The sequence below is a fragment of the Sceloporus undulatus genome, chromosome 2, assembly GCF_019175285.1.
Source record: "Sceloporus undulatus isolate JIND9_A2432 ecotype Alabama chromosome 2, SceUnd_v1.1, whole genome shotgun sequence".
Lineage (NCBI taxonomy): Eukaryota > Metazoa > Chordata > Lepidosauria > Squamata > Phrynosomatidae > Sceloporus > Sceloporus undulatus.
The window spans coordinates 146,458,435-146,484,867 of NC_056523.1; the positions used below are offsets into that span (position 1 = coordinate 146,458,435).

General features: G+C 44.0%; 3 protein-coding genes across 7 annotated transcripts in view; 2 read left to right on the forward strand and 1 right to left on the reverse strand.

Annotated features, from left to right (window-relative positions):
- Positions 1-11,683, forward strand: part of CARD14 (caspase recruitment domain family member 14) — a 36,929-nt gene extending 25,246 nt beyond the window's left edge. Inside the window, 10 exon segments of the mRNA XM_042449423.1 lie at positions 2,996-3,041; positions 3,652-3,841; positions 5,503-5,629; positions 6,086-6,323; positions 6,473-6,536; positions 7,080-7,191; positions 7,975-8,148; positions 8,509-8,612; positions 8,717-8,832; positions 10,047-11,683. Of these exon segments, the coding sequence (XP_042305357.1) occupies positions 2,996-3,041; positions 3,652-3,841; positions 5,503-5,629; positions 6,086-6,323; positions 6,473-6,536; positions 7,080-7,191; positions 7,975-8,148; positions 8,509-8,612; positions 8,717-8,832; positions 10,047-10,254 (1,379 nt within the window). The 3' untranslated portion in view covers positions 10,255-11,683.
- A 372-nt stretch (positions 11,684-12,055) lies between these two features.
- Positions 12,056-24,335, reverse strand: SGSH (N-sulfoglucosamine sulfohydrolase). 3 transcript variants are annotated; one of them, XM_042449429.1, is made up of 8 exons: positions 24,158-24,335; positions 21,026-21,186; positions 20,787-20,892; positions 19,465-19,615; positions 17,081-17,237; positions 16,741-16,822; positions 15,143-15,346; positions 12,056-13,542 (listed from the first exon to the last, which is right to left on the reverse strand). In XM_042449429.1, the coding sequence occupies exons 1-8, from the start codon at positions 24,306-24,308 to the stop codon at positions 12,983-12,985; spliced, it is 1,572 nt and encodes a 523-aa protein (XP_042305363.1). In that variant the 5' UTR covers positions 24,309-24,335; the 3' UTR covers positions 12,056-12,982. The 3 variants fall into 3 exon arrangements, with proteins under 3 accessions (XP_042305363.1, XP_042305364.1, XP_042305365.1); XM_042449430.1 differs by lacking the exon at positions 24,158-24,335 and adding an exon at positions 23,744-24,139; XM_042449431.1 differs by lacking the exon at positions 12,056-13,542 and adding an exon at positions 14,322-14,516.
- Positions 24,336-24,373: 38 nt separating this feature from the next.
- Positions 24,374-26,433, forward strand: part of SLC26A11 (solute carrier family 26 member 11) — a 32,292-nt gene continuing 30,232 nt past the window's right edge. For 2 of the 3 annotated variants that reach the window (XM_042449428.1, XM_042449424.1), the window contains exon 1: positions 24,375-24,488. The gene's annotated coding sequence lies outside the window, so the exon portion shown is untranslated. Of the gene's footprint in view, positions 24,489-26,433 lie in introns of all 3 variants that reach the window. The other variant, XM_042449426.1, reaches the window with a different exon arrangement.

Consider the following 26,433-nt stretch of genomic DNA (forward strand, 5'->3'; position numbering starts at 1 on the left):
TTGAAAATTTTGTCCTACATTTGTCCTGGTTTATTTATCTATTTAATTGTTTAAAAATTATTTAATTATTATTTTTTTACTTCGGCCCCCCCATTGTCTGAAGGGACAGCAACCCGGCCCCCGGCTCAAAAAGTTGCCTACCCTGAGCTAGAGTGTCTTTGTGGTGAGGGAGTTCGTTAAGAGAAAGGTGCTGGTCAACCAGTCTGAGTCCAAGAGAAAAAAGGAGGAATCAAGGTCATATGGTCGCCGGGTTGAAGAGCCAGGAAGTCGGAAAGAGGAATGCAGGATCTGGAAACAAGTCTAGAGGGACAGGATGCTGGCCAAGAAACAGACTGGTGCTTCTACAACTGCCTTAGGCAAACTCAGCTTTAAATAGCCTACACCAGTTGGTTCTAATCAGACCTTGTTGCTGCTTGGCCTGTAGCCTTGCCTAGTGTCTTAGTTCTATCTTTGTGTGGATCCTTTTGTCCTTAATGCTTGATTGAGGACTTAAGCGACCCCAGCTGTGTCCTTCTCTACATCAGCAGGTCTTTCGCCCTTGTTCTGTGGCCCGTGTTCTCAGCAGGAGAGCTGGACTGGGGCTGCCTCTGCAACAAGGAGAGCTGCAGGTTGTTCCCTGTCTGGAAGACTTGCCTAGTCCCTTCCTCAGCCTCCTCATCAACTCTTCCTCCAGGTCCAGGTCTGCAGCTCTTGGCCCATGACACTGCCCTCAGTTGTTTACAGCTAGCCTCTTATCTCTTCACAGAATGGAGGAGAAGGAAGAGGAAGAGGAGGCAAGTGATTTCTTGTAGGTCTACATTTCCACATGTATTGATCCATGCAAATCATAACATAATACAGCCTCAGGAGTCTTGTTGGTGTAGCTTGCAATCTTCCTGTTGGTAGATTTGTATGCATAACAGCTCTTTCTCTGGACCTCTCTCTTTTTACTCTGAAGAAATCACTACTACACCTAACATGATCCCAGCCAACAAAAATCTGCTTAATGTAAACAATACAAACAACATTTTGTTGCTCTGCTGTTGAAAAGCAAATTAATAGCAGGTGGTTTGGAGAGAAAGGCGCTCCCTCCAAAGCCACTAACACTTGTGCTTCTCACAACAACAGAAGGCTCTAACAACCAACAACAGGTGGAAGGGCGGCAGAGAAGCTTTAGGAGCGAGTATTTGGCACTCTTCTTCCTCCACCTGGCCTTCTCCCAGCAGAAAAATGCCTGGCAGTGGTGTGACCCTAGAGGAGCAAGCATTCTACCTCTCCTCCTCTCCTTCTCCACTGACCTCCTGGGAGAAGGCCCAGGGGCTGAAGAGCTCAAGAGGTGATCGTTTGCCCCTCCCTCCTTGCCACCTGGCCTTCGCCTTAGGAGAAAGCCCAGCGGCAGGGTTAGTTTACCATATTGACTCATTTATAAATCAAACCATGAAGTGGACAATTTTTTGGTTTGTAAATCCTTTTACTTATACAGAGTATAACGGAGGTTACTTTCAAGCACTGAAACCTGAGATAGGTCTGGTTGCCGTGAGTCTGAGGCCAATACTCCTATGAAGCTTTGATTTTTTAACAAAAGTTAATTAGTAGGGGAGCTGATAAGATTTATTGAAGAGGTTAAAGATGTTCCAAGAGAGGCAATTCTCCTTGTTTCTTTGGGGGTGGGCAGGTGAGAAAAAGGGCATCTTTGGGAGTACTGTCCATATGGACAGTCTTCCGATGGAAAGAAAGGAAAAGTGGGCTTTGGCTTGGATCATTCCAAAGAATCACACTGAACAGTAATACCATTGATGTATTCAACTCTTTTACTCCAAGTCAAATCGAAGTCTCTCCCTTCAGTCACAAGTCAGAGTCTCAAGTCTTTGCAAGATACTTCAGTAAATTTCAAGTTTGTCACAAGTCGGGAGTAAGGTGCAGTGGCTTAGTGGTTAAGATGCCAGTTCTGATTATCGGAAAATCAGAAGGTTGGCAGTTCAAGGCCCAAGTGCCATATAATGGGGTGAGCTCCTGTCATTAGTCCTAGCAGTTCGAAAGCATGCAAATGCAAATGGATAGACAGGTACCACTTCTCAGTGGAAAGATAGCAGTGTTCAGTGCAATCATTCTTGTCACATGACCACCAGAGCAGTACTCAGACATTGCTGGCTTTTCAGCTTAGAAATAGAGATGAGCACCACCCCCTACAGTCGGTTATGACTAGACATTCATGTCAAAGGCTTACCTTTACCTTTACCTCAAGTCTGGGAACCAACTTTAACAGAAAAAAAGGAGGCTGTGTTTCTAGGAGAGGAATAGCAAATGTGTTAGGCAATAGGCTTGAGGTGGGGCTTGAGGTCCGCTTGGCAGCCTATCCCTGCTGTACATCAGAGGGGGCTTCTAAACCTTTTCAAGACTTCTAAACCTTCTCAAAAGCTTTAAGATTCTTCTACCTCAAGCCTATTGCTGAACACATTTCCATTCCCCTCCAAGAAACTCGCCCCACACTCTGGGGGCATATCTTGCCTGCTGCTCAAAGTGAATGATGTTAGCAAACAGTTGCTATAAATATACAAGTTGTGAATTGCATTTATTACTGAGTCAAGTCAAAGTCAAGTCACTGAAGCAACTTGAGTCCAAGTCAACTGATTCAAGTCTACATCACTGGTAAACACTGTACAATATGGGTGGGGGATCAGCTGCCTGGAAGTCCTGTTCCTTTCCATATACTGCAATCTACCGTGGGAAATCTGTTTCCATTCCTCCAGGTTTGCTACAGAAATGAAACCCTTCCCTAGCAGCTCTTCCCATTTAATGGGGGGGGGGGGGATGTTTGGTGTCTAAATCTAAGAAGGCAGTGGAGGCACAATGAGACAACTCCAAGAATGGCTAGTCAAACATCTGTGTAGCAATTTGTCCACTGCTCCAGAACCTTTTAAAATGCTGAGTGTGTGCTGAGTAACGTGGATGCTTGGGCTAGAGACCTACAAGAAATCACCTTGTTCTCATTTATTCAAATATTTATTCTTTGCAGATGGCACCTCCCTATTGTTCCATATGGACCCTTGCATCTCAGAAAGGTAAATGTCATGTGCTAGACCAGAGGCACTGCAATGCAGTGGTCTAAGGGAGCTTGGGTTCAAAGGCTCAGGTGTTCTGTACACATAAATCAGTGGGATTTTCAATTTCTACTTTTGTCCAAATGAATAAGAGAGCGAGCAGGGGGTAGTGGTTTAAATGTTGGACAGTCACTAGGACTTTGGAGACCAGGATTCTGATCCTCACTTGGCTACTGGGCAAATAACACTCTCTCAACCTCAAAGAGAACTCTAGGACAGAGTCATCATAAACAAGTCAACTTGAAAGCATATGACAGTAACAGTAATAGCCGGCTGTTTTGTTGCTCACATGCCTTCTTTTTGCTTATATCCAAGAGAAACTACAGTATACTGAATTTTCTGCATTATGCACAGTACTTGGTGATTCAAACTTGAGGTCTGTCATAGCATGCCTTGTTCTAAATGACAGTTGGTTGTCACTCTGAATAGCCTTGAATAAGTGACTGGAGTTGAGTTGCAGCCATGTTTCAAAAGCAAAATTGCAGTGGCCAAGAAAGAGGAAAATATTATGTCACAAGAGGACCCCAGAGGACCAATGCCCAACCTGTCTTCATTGTTCTCTTCTCCTCAGTGTGCCCATGCGCCGTCGACTTGCGCAGCGCTTCACAAGCCGCATCACCACCATTGCTTTCCAAGCCAATGCTTTGTTGGAACAGATCAGCATTATTGGGGGCAACCAAACTGGCATCTTCATTCATCGGGTCACACCAGGCTCTCCTGCTGATGAAATGTCTCTGTCACCAGGCCAACAGATTGTGCTGGTAAGATGTTGGGACCTCATCTCTGTAAATCATATTGTAAGTCTGTGCTGTACTTTCCAAGGTCTTATATGTCCTCTTCTCATGGACATAGCACATTTCTCTTTGGGTGCTTTATTCATCCTATCTTTATCCCCATGTAATGGAAGAGCAACCTAGATTTATTCTTGGTCATAATTTGAATAGATCCATTGTCATCAGTGGGATCTAATTTAGGAAATTAGTACACATGGCTTTTAAACCACAGTTAGAGCCAAAAAAAAGTGGCTTTGGCAATACTTATCACACGAACACAGCCTATTGCTGCTGTGTTCCCCAAGTGTGGCTAGGGCATCCCTTTTCACTGATGAAGGAAACCCATCAAGTACCTCCCAATTGCACATGTTCCCAGGTGCAAAATGTTGCTGCTGAGGCATTTCTGATATTAGCAGTCACGTGGTGTCAGTGTCTTCTCATCTCTCCCTGTCTGCCCCCCCCCCCCACTCACTATTCCCAAGAAGTCTGGTTCCCTTTATTTTATGTTTCTCTTAAAAATAAAATAACTCTGAGTAGCCGAGCTCTGGAATTGCATGAAAAGGTTAAAATAAATAGCAATAAAATAAAAAAATGAAAGACATGACGGGTAGGGCTTGGGCAGGGAGAGGAGGTTAAAGGGAGAGTCAGGAATAGAGCATAATGGCAGCGGCAGCCCCAGTCACGCGATTGCGCAGATGTGCAATAATGGCTCCTCTGAACTTGGTATGTTTCCATTTTTTAAACTGACACGATTGCTGGTACGCTAACCTCCTTTGTCTGGAGACGGGTAACTCTGTCATTTTCAATTTCTTCATTTTTCATTTTGTGGGTCATAAGATGTTTTATATCTGTTTGTGAATTAATACACAAACATCTGCAAAATTTATATTCACTGTCATGTGCATTTTCACTAATATTTGCTTTTTCCTATATATTATTCGTAGTGTGCCTGCTTTCTGCAAGTCGTTTTCCCAGAATATGATGTATTTTGTGGCATGCATACTTCCTTACTATCTATATCTGTTCCACTTTTTAAACTATGAACTAGATACTAAAATTCTGAAAAGTGCAGATTTTGGCATGCAACTATGTTCTGATTTGTGTACAGGTTCAAGAGTTGTAAACTGGACAAGTTTGCATCAAAAGTTGGACTGGTTAAATATTTCCAACATCTTCTTGATTTCATTGAGTTTGCTTTATGCCTGGATCTAAACACTCCATGTTGGAGGAAGAAAACAACAGGCAAAAACTAAAAGCATTCCATGATGGTGCAGTTAGGGCAGTATGCTGCCAATCTACTTGGTGATGGGTAAAGATACAGATATTTTCCCTGGAGCAATCTCCTCTTGTCAGTTTTCCAGCTGATTATTAGACCCAAGGCAGCGGATTCCTCAATAGGTCAGGACACTGAATATGTCCCACCTTCTGCAGCTCATCATCTCACTGCCTGTTTTCCTGGAGAATATAAGTTTAGAATTTGAGCCATGCTGTCCAAGGGACACTGGGATTTAAAGTCCCCCCAAAAAGGAACTTTTTTCCTTCATCTGTTCCAAGGTAATCTGTCTATGAGTCTCTTCCACAAATTATGTTGAATGACAAGCACACATCTATTTTTAACAAGTTAAAGCTATTTGTATTTGAAATTTTAGGTGGATTATGGTGTCATAGAGCCAGGTTTCAAAGCTGTTTTGGAGGAGGCAACACTGGAGGAAGCACTCTGGGTCCTGGAGAAGGTGAATGGCTTCTGCTGCCTGTCTGTGAGGCCCAACATGGAGGGTAAGAATATTTGTCTACAGGCTTGGTTAGGAAAGAAACAAGTCACTATGGCTAACTTCCAGTCTGTGCTGGGGATCAGTGGTTTCTCCCAAGGTGTCCCAACCATGAAATAAAGGAAATTCTAGATCTGCAAACACTCTTAAGTATGGCATATTGGAAAATGGACTGACCTGGATACCACCCACAGGACAATTACTTGCATAAGTCCCACTGAAGCAAATGTAGGCTGTACAAGAGCACTTGCTCATTCTGGAGAATGTCTGCATGGATTGAATCCCTTGCTAAATTGTGTGAATGAGTCAATGCTACTTGGGTTTTCTGTCTTAGATATTAAGGGTAGGATTTCTAGGATTCTTATACAGGAAGCAGTTGTCATACCTTGCTCCCACTATCTCTTCCAGCCTACTGTGCTACTGCTCCTCTCACACAGAAACACACAATTTCCTGTCCCATTAGGTTACAAAAAGTTGCTGAGTGACCTGAACTCCAAGCTGGTGACATCGGGTGATTCCTTCTATGTTCGGTCTAACTTGTGCCTCGAGAGACAGGCAACTGGGGAGCTTTCAGTGGGATGCCATGACATTCTGCATGTCACAGACACCATGTGTCAAGGCCAAGTCCAGTGGAGAGCCTGCCAAGTGAACCCCTACACCATGAAGGACATGGATGCTGGCACTGTTCCCAACTACTGCCAGTGAGTATCTCAATTGGCACAGGGAACAAGGGAGTAATGAGTACACTCTTGCCTATCTGAAATTTCTGCATGGTACAGTGGCCCACAAAGAGGGCCCACATATGCTCATTTCTGTCCATCACATTCCTATCTCACTATCTCCATTCTAGAGCACAGAAGCAACTCATCACCCTGATCCAGGAGCTAGCCCAGAAGAGCATAATTTCCCGCAAGGTAATTGAGGGCATTCTGTGACATAACATGGGCAAGGAATTACTCTGTTTATCCTGTATGATAAACAGTTCCAGTCACAGGCAACCACATAATTTGGCCAACATTTTAATCCTTTTATTCTGATTGGTCACACCATTGCAAGTCATGGGGTTATCTTGCAGCTAACTACTCTTTGGATTTCTTCATCTCTTGGTTTGTGGTGATGATGTATTGTCAGTGAAACAAAATTTACCAGCATTCATTTAGAGTTTTAGACTATGAACTGCTAGTTTAATCCAATACCACTCTTTTCTTGTAAATGGAAGACTGAGAAAGCCAGAGACAGAGATTCAGACAGGGAGAAGGAAATGTATCTTTAACATAATTCTGACCAGCATGTGTTGCTGGGTATCAAAATGATAATTATATTAAATGGAGGCTAGGGTTAACTGGGTCTGAATAACACAGTTTGTGAGCTATGAAGTACTACTTGCTGTTATAACCCTCAGGATAGGTCTACATGCCCTAGGACTAATGTTACAATCTTCATTTTTTGTCTTGTAGAATTCTGGGGTGCAGCCCAAATTGGTTCACATTGTTAGCACAGACAACAATAAGATCAATCCACTCTGGTCATCCATGGACTGTGGTCTCTTCGACCCTAGCAGGCCAAATGGTGAGTTCAAGCATTATTTGTGATGCTAAAGGCACTCACTGCCTTGTCTCTACAAAGGCTAGCACTCTAATCTGTGTATTATAGTTCTAAAAAGCTTTGCTTCTTGCTCCAGCTACAACCACATCACTGTGTCTGCTATAACCCACCCACCTAGAATGGATTTGCACATTTATATTTTTCCTCTAGACTACACAGGAGTGCTAGTAGGCTCTGTTCCCATTTATGTATCCATCAGATATGACAGAAATGAAAAGGACAATATTAGACAGATTCCAGCCACTACAAATAAAGCAGAGGTCATTACCTTCCTTTCAAAGTACCTTGCTGCTTTCATGTGACAGTTGGCCTATGAATAGTCTGAGCCATGTGGATAAAACAAAGCATAATATTTTTGTCAGTTTGCTGCAACCTTCTGTTCCAGGCAAGAGCAGCATCTGCCCCAAGCTCTCTTCTGTTTTTAATTTCTTTCCATAATTGAGGAGCCAGTGAGATTTTCTTTCAATTAAGAAAGTAGGAGGACACAATTGCCTTCCAGTTCTGCAGCAATTAACGTTCCCAGCCCATTTCTGGTTTTGTTTCTTTGCTGTCAGTAGCTATGGGGGGCACCTGGATGTTTATAGCTGTGACAGCATTACTAGAGAATCATGTGTAGAATCTGTGTAGAAAATCTGAAGTGAAACTGTGGGCTGAAAGGCCAAGCAACAGATAAGATGCTGGTATTCTTCAGCCTTTCCTTCCTTGGCACCGTTTACCTTTTCTCTCCCCCCCTCCCCTTTGTTCTAGTGAACTCCCGAATCAGCCTCCACCCCAGGAGTTGTGTCAGTCTGATGCCATATACTTTGGTCAGGCCCTGCAGGCCTGGACGGCCACGTCCAATCCTCATAGTGCCTGCACTTTTGGGCAAGATCTTGGCTGAGAAGCTGTGCCTGTCCAAGGGCTTTGAGAAATGTCCAGTAGGTATGTCTTGGCTAAAAAAAGAGGAGTCTAAATACTCTAAAGGCACTAGATCCCACCTGATCTTGGAACTAAGCAAGGTAAGCCCTGGTTACTACTTAGACGGAAGATTGCCAATGAATACCTGGAGCTGATATTTCAGAAGAAGGAAGTGGCAAAATCATCTCTGAATATTCCTTGCCTAACCACTGCTCCATCTTCAAACACTGTCCATGGTTTCTTGGCATATGTAGTATATTTATTCATAGTTCTCAAGGTATGCCAGAGTGGCATCAATAAAATTTCAATCACCAAACCCACAGAAAATCCTACTGCGGATGGCTCTAGTTTGGAGTTTGACCCATTTTCCTCCTACCTCTGCAGATTCTCAGAATGAAACACAGGGCAGAGATGCCCAGCCTGAAGGAAGTGATGCAGACAGCAGTTGCTGTGTTCTCCGTCGGATTCTAGAGGGGTTAATGCAAAAGGTAATGGGGAGGTATTGCACTGTGATGTAGATTCAGTGATTATTTGCACAGGACTAGAGATACAAATATGACTCAGTGTTAGATATTAAATTCTCATCATCTAGAATGTACATGGCTGGCTGGACCTGGGCCTGGAGAGTGTGCAGGATCTTCTGGCTATGGAAATCTATCCCATCATTATCCTGATCACCATCAATGAGAAGAATGGCAAGAAATTCCGGTAAGTGTTGCTGCTCTGGGTGAATATCTGTTTTCCATTCAACGAAAGTCAAAAGGTAAAACATTCCCACCGCCTATCTTGGTATTATAAGGTTAGGAGCACCTTACGTTTAAAACTGTTGTTCAAGGTGGCAGTACATAAACGGAGTAAGTCACCTTTTTGCTGCAGCCCAACATCCCCTCAGAATAGTGCAAATATCCACAGAGATATGCTACACAAGCACTGCACAAGCCCCATGCTGAATATCGACATTGTGCAATACATGTCAATGACTGGGTGTCATGGAACAATACGCAATATGATAGTCACAACATGCAATAACAAGACACAGAGGAACATGGTGTCTGCACAATTCGGCTTCCATCATTATAAGCAGAACACATACATCGAGCAGTGGTGAATTTCCCTCCCTACACATATGTAGCATAATGTATGTATGCAAATATGCCCAACTGCATGCCAGCCTTTATGTGTTAGATGAGATATCTGAAGGAGTGAAGAGAGTACTGAAAACATCTTAAAAGCAAAAGCAGTAAGGAGACAAGCTCCACATGTTCTGAGATGGTCAACCAATGAGTATGCTTTTTATATTCAATGGTCCTTTGTTTTGGAGAATTTTGTCAATTCCAGTGATTTCTGCTAAAGGCCCCTGAAGAAGACCATTTCCTCATACAGGTCATAACACGTTAGGCTATTTTAAAAGGAATAAACAGTTAATCGTCTCAGAGCACATGCAGCTAGTCTCCTTACAATTTTCTGAGATATCTGAAGCTACACAACTAGATTGTCCCTAATCACATGCCTGTATTTCTCCCTGAAAAAGAATTGGATGATGGCTATACCAGTTATCAGTCAATTGCCAAAAAAGGAAGCCACAGCCTTGAGTTTGTGAGACCTGAGGAAAACAGTTGATGACTGGTGCTTGTAGAGGTCTCTTATTCATAAGGTCATCAGAAGTCAAAACAGACTTGATGGCGAATTACAAATACTAGTCACTTCTATTTTCCCACAAAACCTTCCAGCCACCCAGATCTGGTTTTGTCAGTACTTTTTCTTATAGCCACCATTTTTCATTTCTATTATAGAGCTAGTTTAGGTAAATTTGTACCTTCTCCCCTTGTAACTGTTAGACCCTCTTGCCTTACCTATTCAACATAAAATGGCACTAAAGAGGCAAGTCCCGTCTGCCTCTGACTTGTTGCTGTGCATTTCAGGAAAGCCCTTCAGCGCCTTGGAGCAACTGAAGAGCAACTTTTGGATAGTACTCGGAAGGAGGAAGCTCATCTGGAGACAGTGTCTTGCCTGTATGGGACAATTGCCCCTGATGCCTGGAATGACCTTGAGACACTTACTAGCTGTGTCCGTGCAGCCATTGCTGATGAGCAGAAGAAGGTGGTGTGGGTGGAACAACTGCCACACTGATTCCTTTTGAAGACAGGCAAACACAGGTGACCCCTCAGTGTTTGCCTTGAGTTTTAGAAATACTTGAAGATACTACTATTTGCTCTGAATTAACCTCAAGAGGATCAGGGACATTTTCTAATCCCCATGGTGTTGAAGAATTGTAGAGCAATCTGCTCACACAGTGCACAGGGAAACAGCCATTCATCTTGTTCAAGTGTTTGGCACCTGACCACCCCCTTCTAGCCTCACTTTGCTTTATGTCTTCCATCCTCCCCCTTAGTCTCACAGAAGTCAAGTAACTGGTGGATGTATATGAAAAGTGCCACATGCAACCATACATAGGTGAGAATATGAGGTACATGGATGCTTACACTTTGTTTGGCTTTTAAATCAGGGATGCACATTCCCAGTTTCTCATGTCCTGGCTATAGATTCCCATTCACCAAATCACATGATGATAGAGAATGAGACTGGTAGTCACTAGAACTACTGCCATTAGAAGAGTCAGCAGTAGCTGGAGTTGAGAATTTTTATCCCTTCCTAACAACTTCCAAAATAATTTACTGTTCACCATGCTTGTTGGGCCTGCAAGAACTGAGACTCAAATGCTGGGAAAGCCAAAGGTGGGTAAATTGTGTTTGCAAAAGCATTGCTAGGATGTGGTCTGGTTTACTATAAACAAAGGGATCTATTGGCAAGGAAGCATGAGGGGGGGGGGACAATGATAAAATTCATTATCTCATTCATATAAAATATTTTTCCACTCTTTGCATTTCAGAGTTGAGGATGCCCATTGCATCTGTAATTTTCTTCTTCTTTTTTTAAAAAAAACGTTGAACAACTAGAATGTTGTTAACAAGCAAGGTGAGCAAGGCCTTGGCAAAAAATGCCTCTTTAATATCATTTTGTCAGAGCAAGAGATCCATTTTCTGAAATACAGTGGGCACAAACCAGAAAACATTTCTATTCTACTGAAAATTGGTAAGTTAGTCAATACAGTTGATTCCACTCCAAAACATGCATCTGAGGAAGTGGGGTCATCTACGAAAGCTCATGCTACCAACTTCTTTCTTTCAGTTAGTCTCAAAGGTACTACAAGATCCCTTTGCGTACTTATTTTGCAGACTAACACAGCTATATCTTTGAATTCTAACAGTTAAGTTTGTGGTATGGATTTTCATGTTTCGGTAACTTATGGTGTTATTTGCCATCAAGCTCAATTTATTTATGGTGTGCCTATAAATGAGCCCAGTAATCAGTTGTCTTGCTTAGGGCTGTGCCTTCCTTGATTGAAACAATTCATCTGCAATGTGGTCTCCCTATTTTCCTACCGCCTTCCAATTTATCAAGCATTATCCTCTTCCCAATTAGTCATTGTCTCATGTGTCCAAAGTATTCAAAGATATGTTAGTCTGCAGAATCAGTATGTAGAGATCTTGAAGAACCTTTGAGAATAACTAAAGAAAGAAGTTGGCAGCATGAGCTTTCAGACTTAAGTCTACTTCCTCATCTGAGGAAGTAGGGTTAAGTCTATGAAAGCTCATGCTGACAACTTCTTTAATTAGTCTCAAAGGTGCTACAATATGTCCAAAGTATGGCAGCCTCAGTTTAATCATCTTTGCTTCTCGAGTTCAGGTTTGATTTGCTCTAAAACCCAGGCTTTCTTTTTGACATTGGTATTGGTATCCAATATATGATCCTTCAGCAGGACGTTTCGAATGAGTTAACTTTTCTTCCTACCAGCTTTCTTCTCTGTGCAGCTTTCACAAGAAAACAGAAATTATCTTGTGGCTTGTGACCAATTAAATTTCAGTTAATGTAGTATAGATACTATACCATCTATTAGGATGTAACTTCACATACACTATACTTGGAAGTAAACCCCACAACTCAGGGTTACTTCTTAGAAGACATGTAAAGAATTGCACTAAAATCTCGAAGTAGACACATACTTTTCAATACAGTATAATGCATAAATAAAAAAAAATTGTAGTCTCTACAATTTAGTTGTTTTCCATGCTATGCAACCACAATCAGGCAAACTAGCATCAGCACCAAGACAATTTATTTATTTCAATTGTTCCAAAAATATTATTTTCAGCTGTGCTAGAACTTGCATGTTAAAAAAGCCAGTTCCATCTGGCTGCTTCTGACAAGTTGTTTCATAAACTTACACAATTGCAAAGGCTCTTTTAGATTTGCCTTCTCTTAGCATGCTAAGATGCTGGATGCTTCATAATGAATATCTCTTCAGTGTCTGCCTTATGTGTGTTCTGAGGCAGAACTATCCTGGGAAAAGGCTAAACTAAGGGTTCTTCTGAATACCTTCAGACTTAATCCTGTCAAAGACATGTTCGTTGACCATAATCGGGATGAGACCAGCCCACCTTGTCATCCCACAGCTAGTTGTGTTATTGGGCAGACCAGCTACTGAGTCCTCCATTGGGTACTTTGGGGTACTGCTTTGGCATCAAATATTTTGAGGATACAGGATAAGATAGTGTATGCATAGGTCGTAATTAAAATGCTGACAGGCTTAATTTCCCCTGCTGTGGGTAGCAATCGTGCTTTTGCATTTGACTCTGGCCCTTCCTCCACTCATTAACTCACCACCATTTAGGCTCTGGAAACTGCAGCAGTTGCATGTTTTACGCGAACAGATTTGATTTACAAGAGATCTTTTCCTGTTGTCTCCCTTCCAAATGAGGAAGTTAGTAGTCATCACCAAGAGGAAGGAAGAATAAAATCACAGTTCATTATGGAGTGGGCGACACTGGGGGCTGGGCTTATCCTCCAGGACTCCATCAGGCACACAGACCCAGGGGTCATCTGTTTCCCACTGCCATTTCAGCAGCAGCCCTTGGAGCTCCTCAAGAGCCTGGGCATAGCGGGAGTCAGAAGCTACATTGTGGCTCTCAGTGGGGTCAATACTGTGATCATATAGCTCCCAGCGTTCCCGGTAGTAGTAACTGTGCAGGGTCTTGTTCCAGTGAGTGAGCTGCCCTGCCTGGGTCCTGTTCAGCAGGTCCTGGAAGGTGGGTGAAACATAGAAGTCTTGGTCGATGGGAAAGGCAGTGCGGTTCTGCAGATTGTGAATGAAGCGCAAGGCCCCCCGCTGTACAGCCCGCATGGGGTAGTGCATGGTCACCTCATGGAGGCTCTGGCTTGCAAACACAGTTGCCCATGGTGGCTCCGAAGACAGCGCTGGCAGCAATGACTTCCCAGTGAGTTGCACCAGTCGCTTTCCAAAGAGGCTGTAGCTGGGATATGGCACAGAGAACCAATCCAGAATGGTGGGGGTGATATCTGCAGAGAGTGGGGAAAGGAAATGCATCAATGAGGTGTATCTGAGGCAGGGGCAGGACTATAATCTTCGATACTTTAATAATTTAGGTGGGGTACAGACCACCCAAAAAAGGGCAGTCTGCCCACGCCTTGTCTTGTTGCGCGAGGAAGCTGCAGCAGGCAAACTGAGTGGCTTCCTCATGCAGCAAAAAACCCCCGCAAAAATGGGTTCTTTTTGCGACGCGATTGTGATGCCGCAGTGCGCCAATGGCACACTTGCGACATCACAATGGTGTCACAACATGCGGACGCTAAGCATCTGTTGCGTCAAAATGGCAGTGCCCATCTGTACAGGGCACCGCCATTTTGACGCCCTCATCACGTGTGAGGGGCGCTGGAAACGCTGCCCCTCGCCCATAACGACGGCATCCCATTGCACTCGTCTGTAGAGCACCTTAGTAAGTTATTGGCTAGGTTGGATGCTCCTGAATCTTGGAAAAAGTCCATGGTTCCAGCCAATGACATACAACTTCAGGAAACTACTTGGAAATGAATCATCTCATTTAGTTACAGATTGCTTAAAGCCAGTTCTAATTCCAAATCCTTATCTTTTACTTTGGCACTATGCATCAAAATCTCAGTACTAGTTAATAAAGTAAATGCTAGTTAATACTAGTTAATAAAAGTCTTATGGTCATTACATCACATTAGGACTCGGTATGTGATAGTTTTGCTTTAAGGTTGCCATAAGTCAGAAACGAATTGTAAACACAACTGTAACTTACTCTGACTGCCCCCTTCTCTACAGCTTATTTCCCTCTTCTGCCACTCATGTGAGACAGGATGTAAAGACAATAGGAGGAAGAAAACATGGTAATATCTGTCATTTATAGAATCTGACTTTTCAAGTCAGTATTAAACTCTTCTACTGAGTCAGAATGAAAGAATGAGAACTCTCTCTTCTGTTGTTCTGAAAAGAATGGTCTTGTAAGAACATAGAAAGAGATGAACACAAGAGAGGGAAGCCATTTCATAATGGTCAGAATAACTGCTGGAAGATTTTTGCCTTCTCTTTCACCCTCCTTAGATAGGAATTTCCTGCATGCAAATTCTTCCCCCTTCTCTCATTCAAACTAACCATATGACTTAGGTCACTCCCCCTTTGGGACTAACAGAAATTCTCTCTCAAAGATTCTCAACTGAACTGCATGTTTTCCATCTTCCTCCTCTCTCAACATTCTTTGGAAAGATGATGAGATAAATATTTCTTTTTACCTAAACTGTTCACTAGCTATATTAGAATATAGCTTCTATGTAAATATAGATTAAAGCCATTAGTCAACTTTTGTTTGAACTTCAAGCTATTTGTGTTGTTTTGGGAATCAGTCTCAGTTCTTAGGGAAGTGGTTAGACAAGAGCACATTTCTGCTACTCTGCTAATTTAAATCTAGACCCTAACAGGCTTGGCTTTGACATTTTTGACATTTAATATTTTTGTTTCCTTAGCAAAGGTTGAAGCCTTAGGAAGCTTAAATTACCCCACAATAACCAAAGTTGTTTCCACCACTTCTAAGGTTTCTCCACAGTGTAAATGCACAATCCATGTCTCAGCAGATCTTACCCAATAAGCTGGCATAGGCATTGCTAAATTGACCCCAGCGTGCTGGATGCTCTGGCGAGGACACAAGGAGAGGTTCAGCTGTGCCTGACCAGTACAGGTTAGTTCTGCCACTGGGGAAGGGGATACCATTGTCTGAAGTGTAGATGACAAGTGTGCTGTTGTGGAAGCCAGCACTCCGTAGTTCCTCCAGAATAAGACCAATGCCTGCACATCCCACAGAAAGAGAATTAAATGGCCACTGTACAGAAGTATCCAGCACCCATGTTCAACTCATTTGTAACCTGTACCTGTGTGAGAGGAAACACCTTCAGAATCCCTATCTCAGAAGTGAATGGAGCTTGCTCTTTCAGAAACCCAGGATCTTTCAAATCTTCAGTTCCTCACCTGTTCACATTTTCATGTAATTGGGGTAATCTAGTCTCACTAACAATTAACTACTTTGGATAATGAAGACTTCATGGAGAGATTTTCTCTCTAGGCCTGAGATACGAAATACTGTTTTGCTTTTTACAGTATATCTAAAAACCGTATCAAAAAATCCACATGAACATCAAGGCTTCCTGAAAGTCTAAAATCCATTGTAAGTACTACATGTATGTTTGTGCCGTACACTATTTTGCTTTACTGAAGAGAATGCCCCATTCATTTCCTTAGAGCACAGTGGTAGCTTTTCATTCTTATGAAATACTCAATTCTAAGCCAAATGTGTAAATAAAAATACACCTCACTATAAAACATTCCATGAATCTTACTGCATTTTAACAGCAAGATAATTCCAGTCCTGCATGTAGGTAGTCTCTGTCTACCTCAAGGATGGGGAATCTTTTTTGGCCCACCAGTTCTTCTGTCCTTTCTGTAGCACTGAGCTGTGGGAAGGACCTCATCACTGATCAAAGATAAGAGCTTGGACTCCACCACCACACCACCACCACTCAATCTTACAAAAAAAGAAAAAAAGAAAGAAAAGACTGCCTTTCTGTAGTGCTTATCTGGGAATAACATTATTTATTTATTTATATCCTGCTCCCCCTCCCCCCGAAATTGGGACTCAAAGCAGTTTACAAAAAAATGTTAAAAATGCACAAAATACAAAGCTAAACATAATTAAACAATCAGGAAAAAATTAAAACAAGATTAAAACATACATTAACACACATATACACCAACACAGCAATTAGAAATATCCAGCACACTGTGTAAGATTGGTGTTATATCATTCCTCATCAAATGCCTGTTAGAATAGAAAAGTCTCCGTCTGAGAAAAAAAAGTATGGATGGTGCCAGTCTAACTACTTTGGGAAGAGAGTTCCAGAGCCTGAGGGTAGCCAGTGAGAAGGCCCTCTGCTGTGTTCCCACCAGGTATACCTGTGCGAAAGGTGGGGCAGAGAGAAGGGCCTCCCCAGCAGATCTCAGAGCATGTGCTAGTTCATAAGGGAGATTTATCCTTGATTATTAACTGGAGATATATGCATGGTAGAAAGATACTGATTTGAGAACTAAGGATGTAAAGGAGGGTGAGTCTCTGGAGCTGCCAAGTGATGTCCCAGGAAACAATGTACTCTGCCAAGTCAAAACCCAGTACTGCAGCCCTGGCCTACCTTGATCCATGCGCCCAATGGTTGTGTACTGAGCAGCCAAATCTGCTCGAGCAGCTGGTGTATCCTGCACAAAATATGGGACCTGAGGGCAGAAAGCAAAAGCAACCATTACTAGAAGCTACAGTTGAAAGAAAACTAAGAAAACAAAAGCTAAGAAAACTATCTGAAAACTGGAGCAGGTGGGGGAATATCCTGGACACTGGAGCTGACCAACCATTGTTCAGTGATTCAAACACCCAGTTTGGCACTGAGGAAAATGGAGGGATATTGCTCTCTGAAGCATGCCTGCAACATGTGGCCAACCTGGACTTCAGATGGAGGAACATACTCCATGTCTCACCTGCACTTGCTCTGGGCTGTACTGCTGGGGTTTCCAGTCTGGGATCCAGCCCATTCCAGGCTCTCCGTTGCCAAATTTCTCACAGAAGGCTCCATACTGGGGTTGGGAATGGCCACAGCGATGAGGATCATGGAAGGCAACATAGAGGAAAAAGGGCCTAAAAGTGAATTCAGAAGAGGTGTGGGTACTATCATCAGTTGTTCATCTACAGCAGGGCTAGATAGCTGTGGCTAAACTGGAGGCCAAATTCCTATATCTGGAATCTTAAGAGCTGTACAGAGTGCCACTGGTTTTCTGGTTATGCAAAACATGTATTAAAGAGGAGAACTGCCACTCCTAGAGGCTACCAGAAGAAGCAATTCCCCTCAGTTTTTCTGCTCCTCAGCACTGGTCCACTATTCACCATGAACTCCTCCCCAGCAACCAAGGATCTCATTACACCAAGCCCTTCTTCTGCTATAAAAGTATTGGAGATTATCACACAGGGTAAAAAGGGTGTCCTTGTCCCATCGGCGAAAGACTTGCAAACGACGTCATGCTTATCCGGACATTATCCCATCCACAATCATGCGAAAGACTTTCTGATGAGTGGAAGTGATGAAAATGATTTTTTGTATAGTATTTCTAAAAATGTGTTTATAGTATGTGATCTGTTGATTGTTATATGTATGTATTATTTTTATGTTGTTCATGACTATTTGTTGTGTATATTTTCTATTTTTTTTGGATAATAAAATTTTTTTTTAAAAAGAAAAACTTTCTGATGACATCGTGCTGATACCGTCGTCCTGTCAGTGAGGTGGAATTGTCCCATCATTTCCCTTCATTTTTGAATAACGAAATAGCCCATTAATACTAATGATAGGACAATTGCACTTCACTGACAGGATAACGCGAGGTTTATTATAGTCTGATCACGATAAGGACAGAAGAGCGATCTGTGCAATGGGAGTTGCTCTCTTCCCTTTTGCATCATAGGAACCTTTCCAGGACTGCAAACTTCATTTGCACTAAAAACTTATCAGTCACAGTATTTGGGATTGCCCACCCAATATCCCCTGTTCCTGCACCTTTTCCTAATTTGGCTTCATTTCTCTGATGGTCACTCCCACTTTCTCATTTGATTAGAATCGTTTATCTTTTTAATTAAGCCACAGACATGCCTTTTATACACAGAAATATAAATGAAATGAAAATAGTATGATGTTTAAAAAGTCATTTATCACAGTACAGAAGAAAAATAGCTTCCCAGTCTTCTGCCTCTTTTTATGGTGGTGGTGGTGGTGGGGCTTCCTTATTTAGGATGGATCAGACTAAACTAGCTGCTGGCTTTAATCTGCCAGCATTTAATCAGAAGCAAATGAAAGGCCCTCCCTTCCATCCCAACTGCCACTGCCATGGCCTCAGAGGGAGAGAAGAACTAGCAGTATGTTGGATGTAAACACCCTCCACCACCATTCCTTTTTCCTTGTGTAAGACTGAGGGAAGGGAACTGACAAATTAACTATTTGTAAACTGCGCTGGGAGCCTTTGTGGCTGAAGGGTGGGGTATAAATACTCTAAATAAAATAATAAATAATCAACTCTCAAGCTCTAAGCAACAAGAATGGGCAGAACAGGGTCAAATGAAATGCTTATTTAAACTATAAGACTCTTTTCCACTTACATTTCCAGGTTGTGTATGTTTGTGTCACACACACACACACACACACACACACAATAAGGAGACAGGGATTCTGGAACTGGGCTATGCAGATGGAAAAAGGATGGAGAGGCAGTGAGCAAAGTTTTACCTTCTCAGCTTTTCTGAAAAGCCCCAGTTGGGGGTGGGGATGGTCATTTGCCACTGGATTTTTTTTTTCTATAGACCAAACCCCCCCCCCCCCCCAAAAAAAAGTTTACAAGCTTCTTGGTTACTTTGCCATCCCAAACCGAGAGGAAAACCACACCCAAGGCATGACCACTGTCCACCCCCTGACCACCCAAAATCAACATTAAAGCAGAACTGAATTATTGTACTAGAAACAGTAGCAGGAAAAGCAGATTATTAATGGAGTTTTGTATTAATAAAAAGAAATGCTTTCAAAACAGCCTCCCAGCAAGAGAACAACAGAAGAGGAATGATGCCATGTGATATATAACACATCACACACTGCCCAGCGAAAGACACTGTCATCTAGATTTACCTGCCTTGTGTGACAAAGTCCCAAATTCTCAATTTTGCCACTCCGGCTTGCACCAATTTCCCTGCAGCAAACTCCTGAATGTGAGTGAGAGGTGAGACTCCTCAAATGCCTGAACGCCCTCTTCCAACAGGTACACAGGCGCTGAAGAAAGTGATCCAATAAAATTAATCCCAGCCAGCCCAGGCAATGAAATCTTACTTCTCATCCTGACTGTGGAGGAATTTCCGAACAAGTAGTTTGATTCGAGTGATGTTCCTTCCTACTTGAAGGACGGAGCCATTCTCCTCAGTGTAGGCAAAGTCAAAGGGATACACTGCCTCGGGCCCGACATGTTTCTTTCCAATGATTCCTGCAGCAGAAGAACATGTACAACCCATCAGAGACAGGAATACTGAAAAGCTGATATAACACTTTATACTCCTCCAGTATTCTGACACATCGTGCACTGCCCAGCTTTCTGCAGCCATTTTATTTCAGATCAATCTTCCACAAGGTTACTGATGTCTTAAGACAGGTCATTCCTAAACTCACAAGTTTAGGACAAACTCTTAATAGCATTATTGATACTGGAAATAAAATAAAAGTACATTTGCAACAAAAAAGAAAAAAAGATTTGTTGTTCAAAACTATTGACTGTCATTCTAGACTGGTGATATTTTAGATCTCACTTCTTTTTAAATGGGAGGCTTTTGCCAGGACCCAAGGTATCCCACTCCCAGTTTTTAAATTATTCCAACCCTGTTCAGGCATTCTTTCTGAATAAAATGAGGGCATAAAGTGAGTAGGAAGCATCTGAACATCCCAACTCTGCCCAGTCTTGGCTTTTGTATGTTAAACATGGAGTTCTCAAGCGTGATTTTAAGAATGTCCAGCTGAACGTATTTATAATCATCCCTTGAAAGGTTATACTGAATGGGCAAAGGTCAGAATTGGAAGAAGCAATGTTGGGTATAAGTTTGGCACATGCATGCCTAGGTCCCTATGCTATTTTTTCCTTTATGTATTTGGGATGAATGCTATGTGCCCCACTACATGTTGTTGGACTATAGCCATCCCTCACCACCAGTTATGTTGGCTACAGCTTATAGGTTTGAACAACTGTAGTTGAACAACACCTGGAGGACGATATAATCCACAGTTTCTAGGATACAAAGAGCTTTTTACAGAACCATAATCAGATAGAAGTTTTATGCCCCATAGTAGCTTACAGTCAAAATTTACATGTCAGGAGATAAATCACATATACCTTCTACCTTCCCCTTTACTCATCTATGTACAGCTCTGGAGCTTAGTCTATATAAAATCAACTGCACCAAGGCATGTTATAAACAAGAGAACAGAATAGAGCAGAATTCAAAATAACCGTTTCTTAATTAATGTTCATATTTGATTGCAAAGAAAAGAATACTTTAGGAATGTGAGCATGCTTAAGGGCCAGCTCAGAACAGGAGGGTATTTGGGGTTCTAGTATAATTAAGGGAGGGTGGCTTGGAAGAAATCTGCTCTTCTCAGCAACTTACCAGTCCGGATCCTTGCCTGGCTGAGCAGCAGGGGGAGGCTCCGAACACTATCAAAGGAGTTGAAGTGATGCACATCTTGGTGCAATCCATACATGCCATTTTGGTGCTGTGAAGAAAGAGAAATCATTTGTAACACGAGCAAGACACAGTGTCCAACGGGCAGGCAATAAGGTCACAGAGCAGAACCAAATGGTTTCTCAGCACTGGCATTTTCTTCATTCCCATTTAGCAGGTGTTACCTGGGGCAGGCCTGTCAGGATGCTGGCCCGGCTAGGAGAACAGCTACTGACAGAGGTGAAGGCATTTCGAAAGATCAAACTGCGCTGGGCTAAGGCATCCAGGTGTGGGGTATCAATGGCTGTGTTGTTGTACACTCCACTCTCGAAACCGCCATCGTCCGCTGCCATGGAAGAGGAAGATCAAGCAACAGACTGTAAGATTACTCTCCGCATAGCAGCTGCAACCCCAACACTATTGCCTATGAATATTTGTTATGATTCTCTAGCTGTTGGATTGAATTCTGTCATCCTGGCAGAGCCTAACATTGCTGGGAGGTTAAACCCCTAAAACCCTGAAATCACAAATACCATTAATTGTACCCTACCTAAGAGCCATTGTAGCAGAGCCGTTAGAATGCTGGATCATGATTTGGGAGATCCAGTCTTCACCGAGCTATAAAAGGGTCCAAAACACACTGCAGAAATAATCCAGTCTGAGACTGCTTTAACTGCCCTGGCTCATTGCTAGGGAATTCTGGGAACTGCAGTTTTCTGAGACATTTAGCCTTCTGTGTCAGAGCACTCTGATGCCACATCAAACTACAATTCCCAGGATTCCCTAGTACTAAGCCAGGGCAGGTAAAGGGGGTCTCAAACTGGATTATTTCTGCAGTGTGTTTTGGACTAGGTGACTTTGGATCAGTTAATTCTCTCTCTCTCCTTCAATGTACTTCACAGGTTTGTTTCTGAGGATCAAGTGGGGTGGGGAAGAGCCCTTAACTTTCCTGGAGGAAATTAGGATACACAATATATTGCAGAATGTGTTCTAACTGTAACGTCTAAATACATACACAAGGTGCACTGTCCCTCCAATGATCTAACAAAAGGATCCATTGAATCACAGCTGAAAATGTAGCTGGGGAATGTGAGTCACCAAGGGGCTTTCCAGACGGCCCTTTGGGACGTCCGGAGGACGTCCCATTTTAAAAAAGGGGCGTCTCTTTTAGACGCCCCTGGGCCTCGTACGGACTCCGTCCGTACAAGATGGCGCCGGCCTTTCTACATGGCCGGCGCCATCTTTACGCATCGGACGCACAGCGTCCAGACGCGTCGCGCCGCTGCTGACGTAGCGAGCGCGCCCCTGGCGCCTCGCTACGTCGCAAACGCGACGCAGAAAAAAAAAAAAAAAAAAAAAAAAAAAAAAAGGTCCGCGCGGGAGTCGGGCCGTCTATAGGCTCCGGCTCCCCCGCGGACCTTCTGGCGGCGGCGGCAGACCGCCGCAAAGCGGCGGTGTGTAGCCCGCCCAAGTGGTTCCAACAGGCCCAGAGGCTCCCTTAACTCAACTAGAGAGAGAGAGGAGGAACTTTAGAGAGTAGGTGCATCACACCAGTCTCACATAATGCTGGTTCAACAGGCCAAAGCTGTGTGTGTTGGGAGACACACACATGATCCCACCCCTCTATTTGATAATATTGGCATATTTCACCACACAACTGCCAGGAATGGCTAGAACCATTCACCTGAGTGCCACTGACAAGATCTCTAGATAATCCTTCATGGTGTTTATTGCTTAGTTGCTAATTTATGATATTTGGGGCTTTCAACTCCCATAAGCTCCAGCTACTGCTGGCATCCTGGGAGTTGTAGCCTAGGGGCACCAGGTCATGAGAGGCTGTCTTACATCTTGAGTGTCTCTGTATACTAAGGGTGAGAGTCATGCAGCCCTCCAAATGTTGCTGGACTGCAAGTCCCAGCAGCCCAACCAGGACAGTCACTGGTGAGGAATGCTAGGAGTTGCAGTTCAACAATATCTGTAGGGTCATATAATCCCCACCCTTATGTATAGGGTTGCATTGTTTCCTGGCAGCCAATAACTTTTTATGGGGTCATTACTGTTTTTATGTTTGGGGGGGGAGGGTTGGGGTTATGGGGTTTTTTAATTGTAATTTTTAATTGTTTGATGTTTTAATCATACTGTTGGCATCTGCTTTGATTCCTAGTGAAAAAGTGGAATACTAATACTACTACTACTAACACTAATAACAGTATGGCAGTAGGGTAGGCAGAAAGTCAACAGGAAATGTCTTCTTTCTTCCCAAAGGGGCCGACAGCAGCACTTTATAGCAAAGCCTTTGACTGCATAGATCATAAAGGTCTATGGAATGCCCTTAAAGACATGGGAGTACCAACACATCTGATAGTCCTGCTGAGGAATCTGTACTCAGGACAAGAGGCGACTGTAAGAACAGAACAAGGAGAAACAGAATGGTTCCCAATTGCCAAAAAGACCAGACAAGGCTAGTATCCTGTCACCCTATCTGTTCAACTGGTATGCAGAATGTATTAAAAGAAACACAGGCTTGGACACAGAAGAAGGAGGAGTGAAAATAGGAGGAGGGATCTCTAAGATATGCAGATGACACCATAATACTAGCAGCAGAAAACCTCCCAGACCTGGAATACCTTCTAAGGAAGATCAAAGAAGAAAGTGCAAAGACAGGCTTAACGTTGAACATAAAACCAAAATAATGACCACCGAGGACCTTCACAAGTTCAACCTAAACAATGAAGAAATAGAAATAGTAAAAGAATGGCCATAGCTGGGATCAAACACTGATAGAAATGAGGATTGCAGTCAGGAAATCAGAAGATTAAGAATGGGGAGGATGGCTATGAAGGAACTAGAAAATATCCTAAAATGCAAAGATAGACAACTGAGCACAAAAGTTAGAATCTCACAAGCCATTGCATTCCCTCTTATTCCCATGTGCCAAATGCATCTGAGGAAGTAGACTTTAGTCTAGGAAAGCTCCTGCTGCCCACTTCTTTCTTTCTTTCTTTCAGTGAGTCTGAAAGGTGTGACACAGTCTCTCTGGCACTGACTCCAGAGACTGACTCCAGGGCTGTATCTCTGCACAAACGTCACTGTTGTTAGAGAGCCATTGCGGCCTAGTGGTCTCAGTGTTTGACTGAGTGACTCTGGAGACCGGGGTTGGAATCATTCCCCAGCCCTGGAGGCCCACTGGGTGGCCTTGGGCAACAGGTCACACTCTCTCAGCCTCGCAGGCCCCGAGGAGGCGGGGCTGGAGGGCCTGGCGTCCTGGAAAAGGAGGACCAGAAGCCCAAGGGGCCCCGGTCTCCCCGCTGGCTCACCCACGACCAGGAGCACGTTGCGAGCTCCGCCCGGGGCCCCCGAGGCCCAGCAGAGGCCCCCCAGGAGCAGGAGCAGGAGCAGGAGGGGCCCCGCTGCTGCCCCCCGGCCCCGCAAGGCAGGCGGAGGAGGAGGAGGAGGAGGAGGAGGCATGGCGACGGAGGCTCTGCAGCGCCGGAGACAGAGAGAGGGACAGCCCCAGGCCTGCCTCCTCCTCCTCCCCGCTGCTGCTCCTCCTCCTCCTCCTTCCCCGGGCGGATCACATGAGGAGAGGGGCCCTCCTCCGTCCTCCAGGGACCGGGTCCAGGAGGGATCGCCTGGGATCCTCCGGGGGTGAGTCAGGGGCAAAAGGGGCTCAGGAGAGGGAGGCAGGCCTCGGGTGCCGTCCACACTGAGGAAATGTAACCCGGTTCCAGACCGCTTTAGCCCCATGCTGAGGAGTCCTGCGGATTTATTGACTAGGGAGCCCTGGGAAGCGTAGTTCTTCCTGGCGCCAGGGCTTTCTCTCTCTCTCTCCGGCAGAGAAGGCTCAGGGTCTGACAAGGCGACACTTCCCAGAATCCCTAGCACTGAGCCGGGGAAGTTACAGCGGCCTCAAACTGGATTATTTCTGCAGTGTGTCTTTTGGACCGGCGGGGGGGAGTCGCACCCCTAAGGCGGCGCTGGTTGTGGTTGTGGTTGTTGTCTTTTTGGTTGGGTTTTGGTTAAAACTAAACTGGGTAGAGGCTTAAGTGTTGGTCTAAAGGACTCTGGGGACCAGGGTTCACTTCCCAGCTCAGCCCTGAAACCCACCGAGTGCCTTGGGCGATAAGTCCCACTCTCTCGGCCTCCTCCCCTGAGGAAACCTTGCCCAGAGGGTTTGGATTCCCAAATCATGGAACATCTTGGCACAAATCTTGCAGAGGGACCCAAGTCTAAGCATGACATGTATTTATTTTCATACAGACTCTGTAATCCTATGTGAAGCCAAAGGCCTTCATGGCCGGCCTCCGTAGTTTGTTCTGGGTTTTTCAGGCTCTGTGGCCATGTTCTAGAAGAGCTTATTCCTGACCTTTCGCCAGCATCTGTAATCATAGCCTGAAGGTCATTTTATTGTTACTTTATGCATGAAACAAAGTTTGTGTACAGCGTACACTGAGACATCAGAAAGCAAAGATGTCACTGTTTCAGCCACCCATGGGGTCAGCTTTGGATTTTGGAGTCATTCAGGTTTCGGCATTCTGGAGAAGGGAGACTCAGCCTGCCTTATTCAACATCTCTATGAAGCCACTGGGAGAAATCATCCATAGACATGGAGCAGGGTGGTATCAATATGCTGATGACACCCAAATATACTTCTCCATGTCTCAGTCATCAGCAATGACGACAGATGGCATTTCTCCCCTCAATCAATGTCTTGCAGAAGTAATGGATTGGATGAGGGAAAACAAGCTCAAGCTGAATCCAGACAAAAAGGAAGTACTTATGGTAGGGGCCCCCAAACCAGGTATCGGGCTGCAACCTCCAGTCCTAGAGGGGCTCACGCTCTCCTCGAAGGACTGTGTTCGCAGCTTAGGGGTGCTTCTTGACCCATTGCTTCAGATGAGGAATCAGGAGAATGCAATGGTCATGAGTGCCTGTTATCAGCTTCGGCTGTTACGCCAGCTGCGCCCTTTCCTGGAACAGGGTGACCTTGAAACTGTAGTACATGCGCTGGTAACCTCAAGACTTGATTTTTTGCAATGCACTCTACATGGGGCTACCCTTGTGCCTAGTCTGGAAACTTCAACTGGTGCAGAATATGGCAGCCAGATTGATTACATGAACAACTAGGAGTGACCATATTACACCTATATTGAAATCACTCCACTGGCTGCCTATTCGATTCCAGGCACAGTACAAGGTGTTGGTCATTACCTTTAAAGCCCTCCATGGCTTTGGCCCAACCTACTTAAGGGATCGCCTCCTTCCGTATAATCCGCCCCGTACCCTCAGATCCTCCAAGAGGAATTTGTTGCAGTCCACAAAGACCAGATTGACGGCAACCTCCCAGAGGACTTTTTCCGCGATTGCTCCCACTTTATGGAATGGCCTGCCAGACAAGATCCGTCAAATTGCCAACCTTGAGAGCTTCAAGAAAGCTGTCAAGACAGATCTCTTCCGGCAGGCCTTCACGGAATAGATCCCGGCCATGTAACGCTCCCCCACAGTCATATACAAGCAAAGACTCTGCCCACCGTTATTTTATTATTTTATTATTGTAGTAATGTTTTTAGATTTTTATGATCTGTAATTTTAA

Bases quoted from the DNA above. Each gene is read 5' to 3' on its own strand.
- SGSH (XM_042449429.1), bottom strand. From the start codon at position 24,308: ATGCCTCCTCCTCCTCCTCCTCCTCCTCCGCCTGCCTTGCGGGGCCGG. The intron at 21,187-24,157 runs GTGAGCCAGCGG...CTTCCATGGCAG, and splicing joins CAACGTGCTCCTGGTCGTGG to CGGACGATGGCGGTTTCGAG. The intron at 20,893-21,025 runs GTAACACCTGCT...CTTTCTTCACAG, and splicing joins TCCTGACAGGCCTGCCCCAG to CACCAAAATGGCATGTATGG.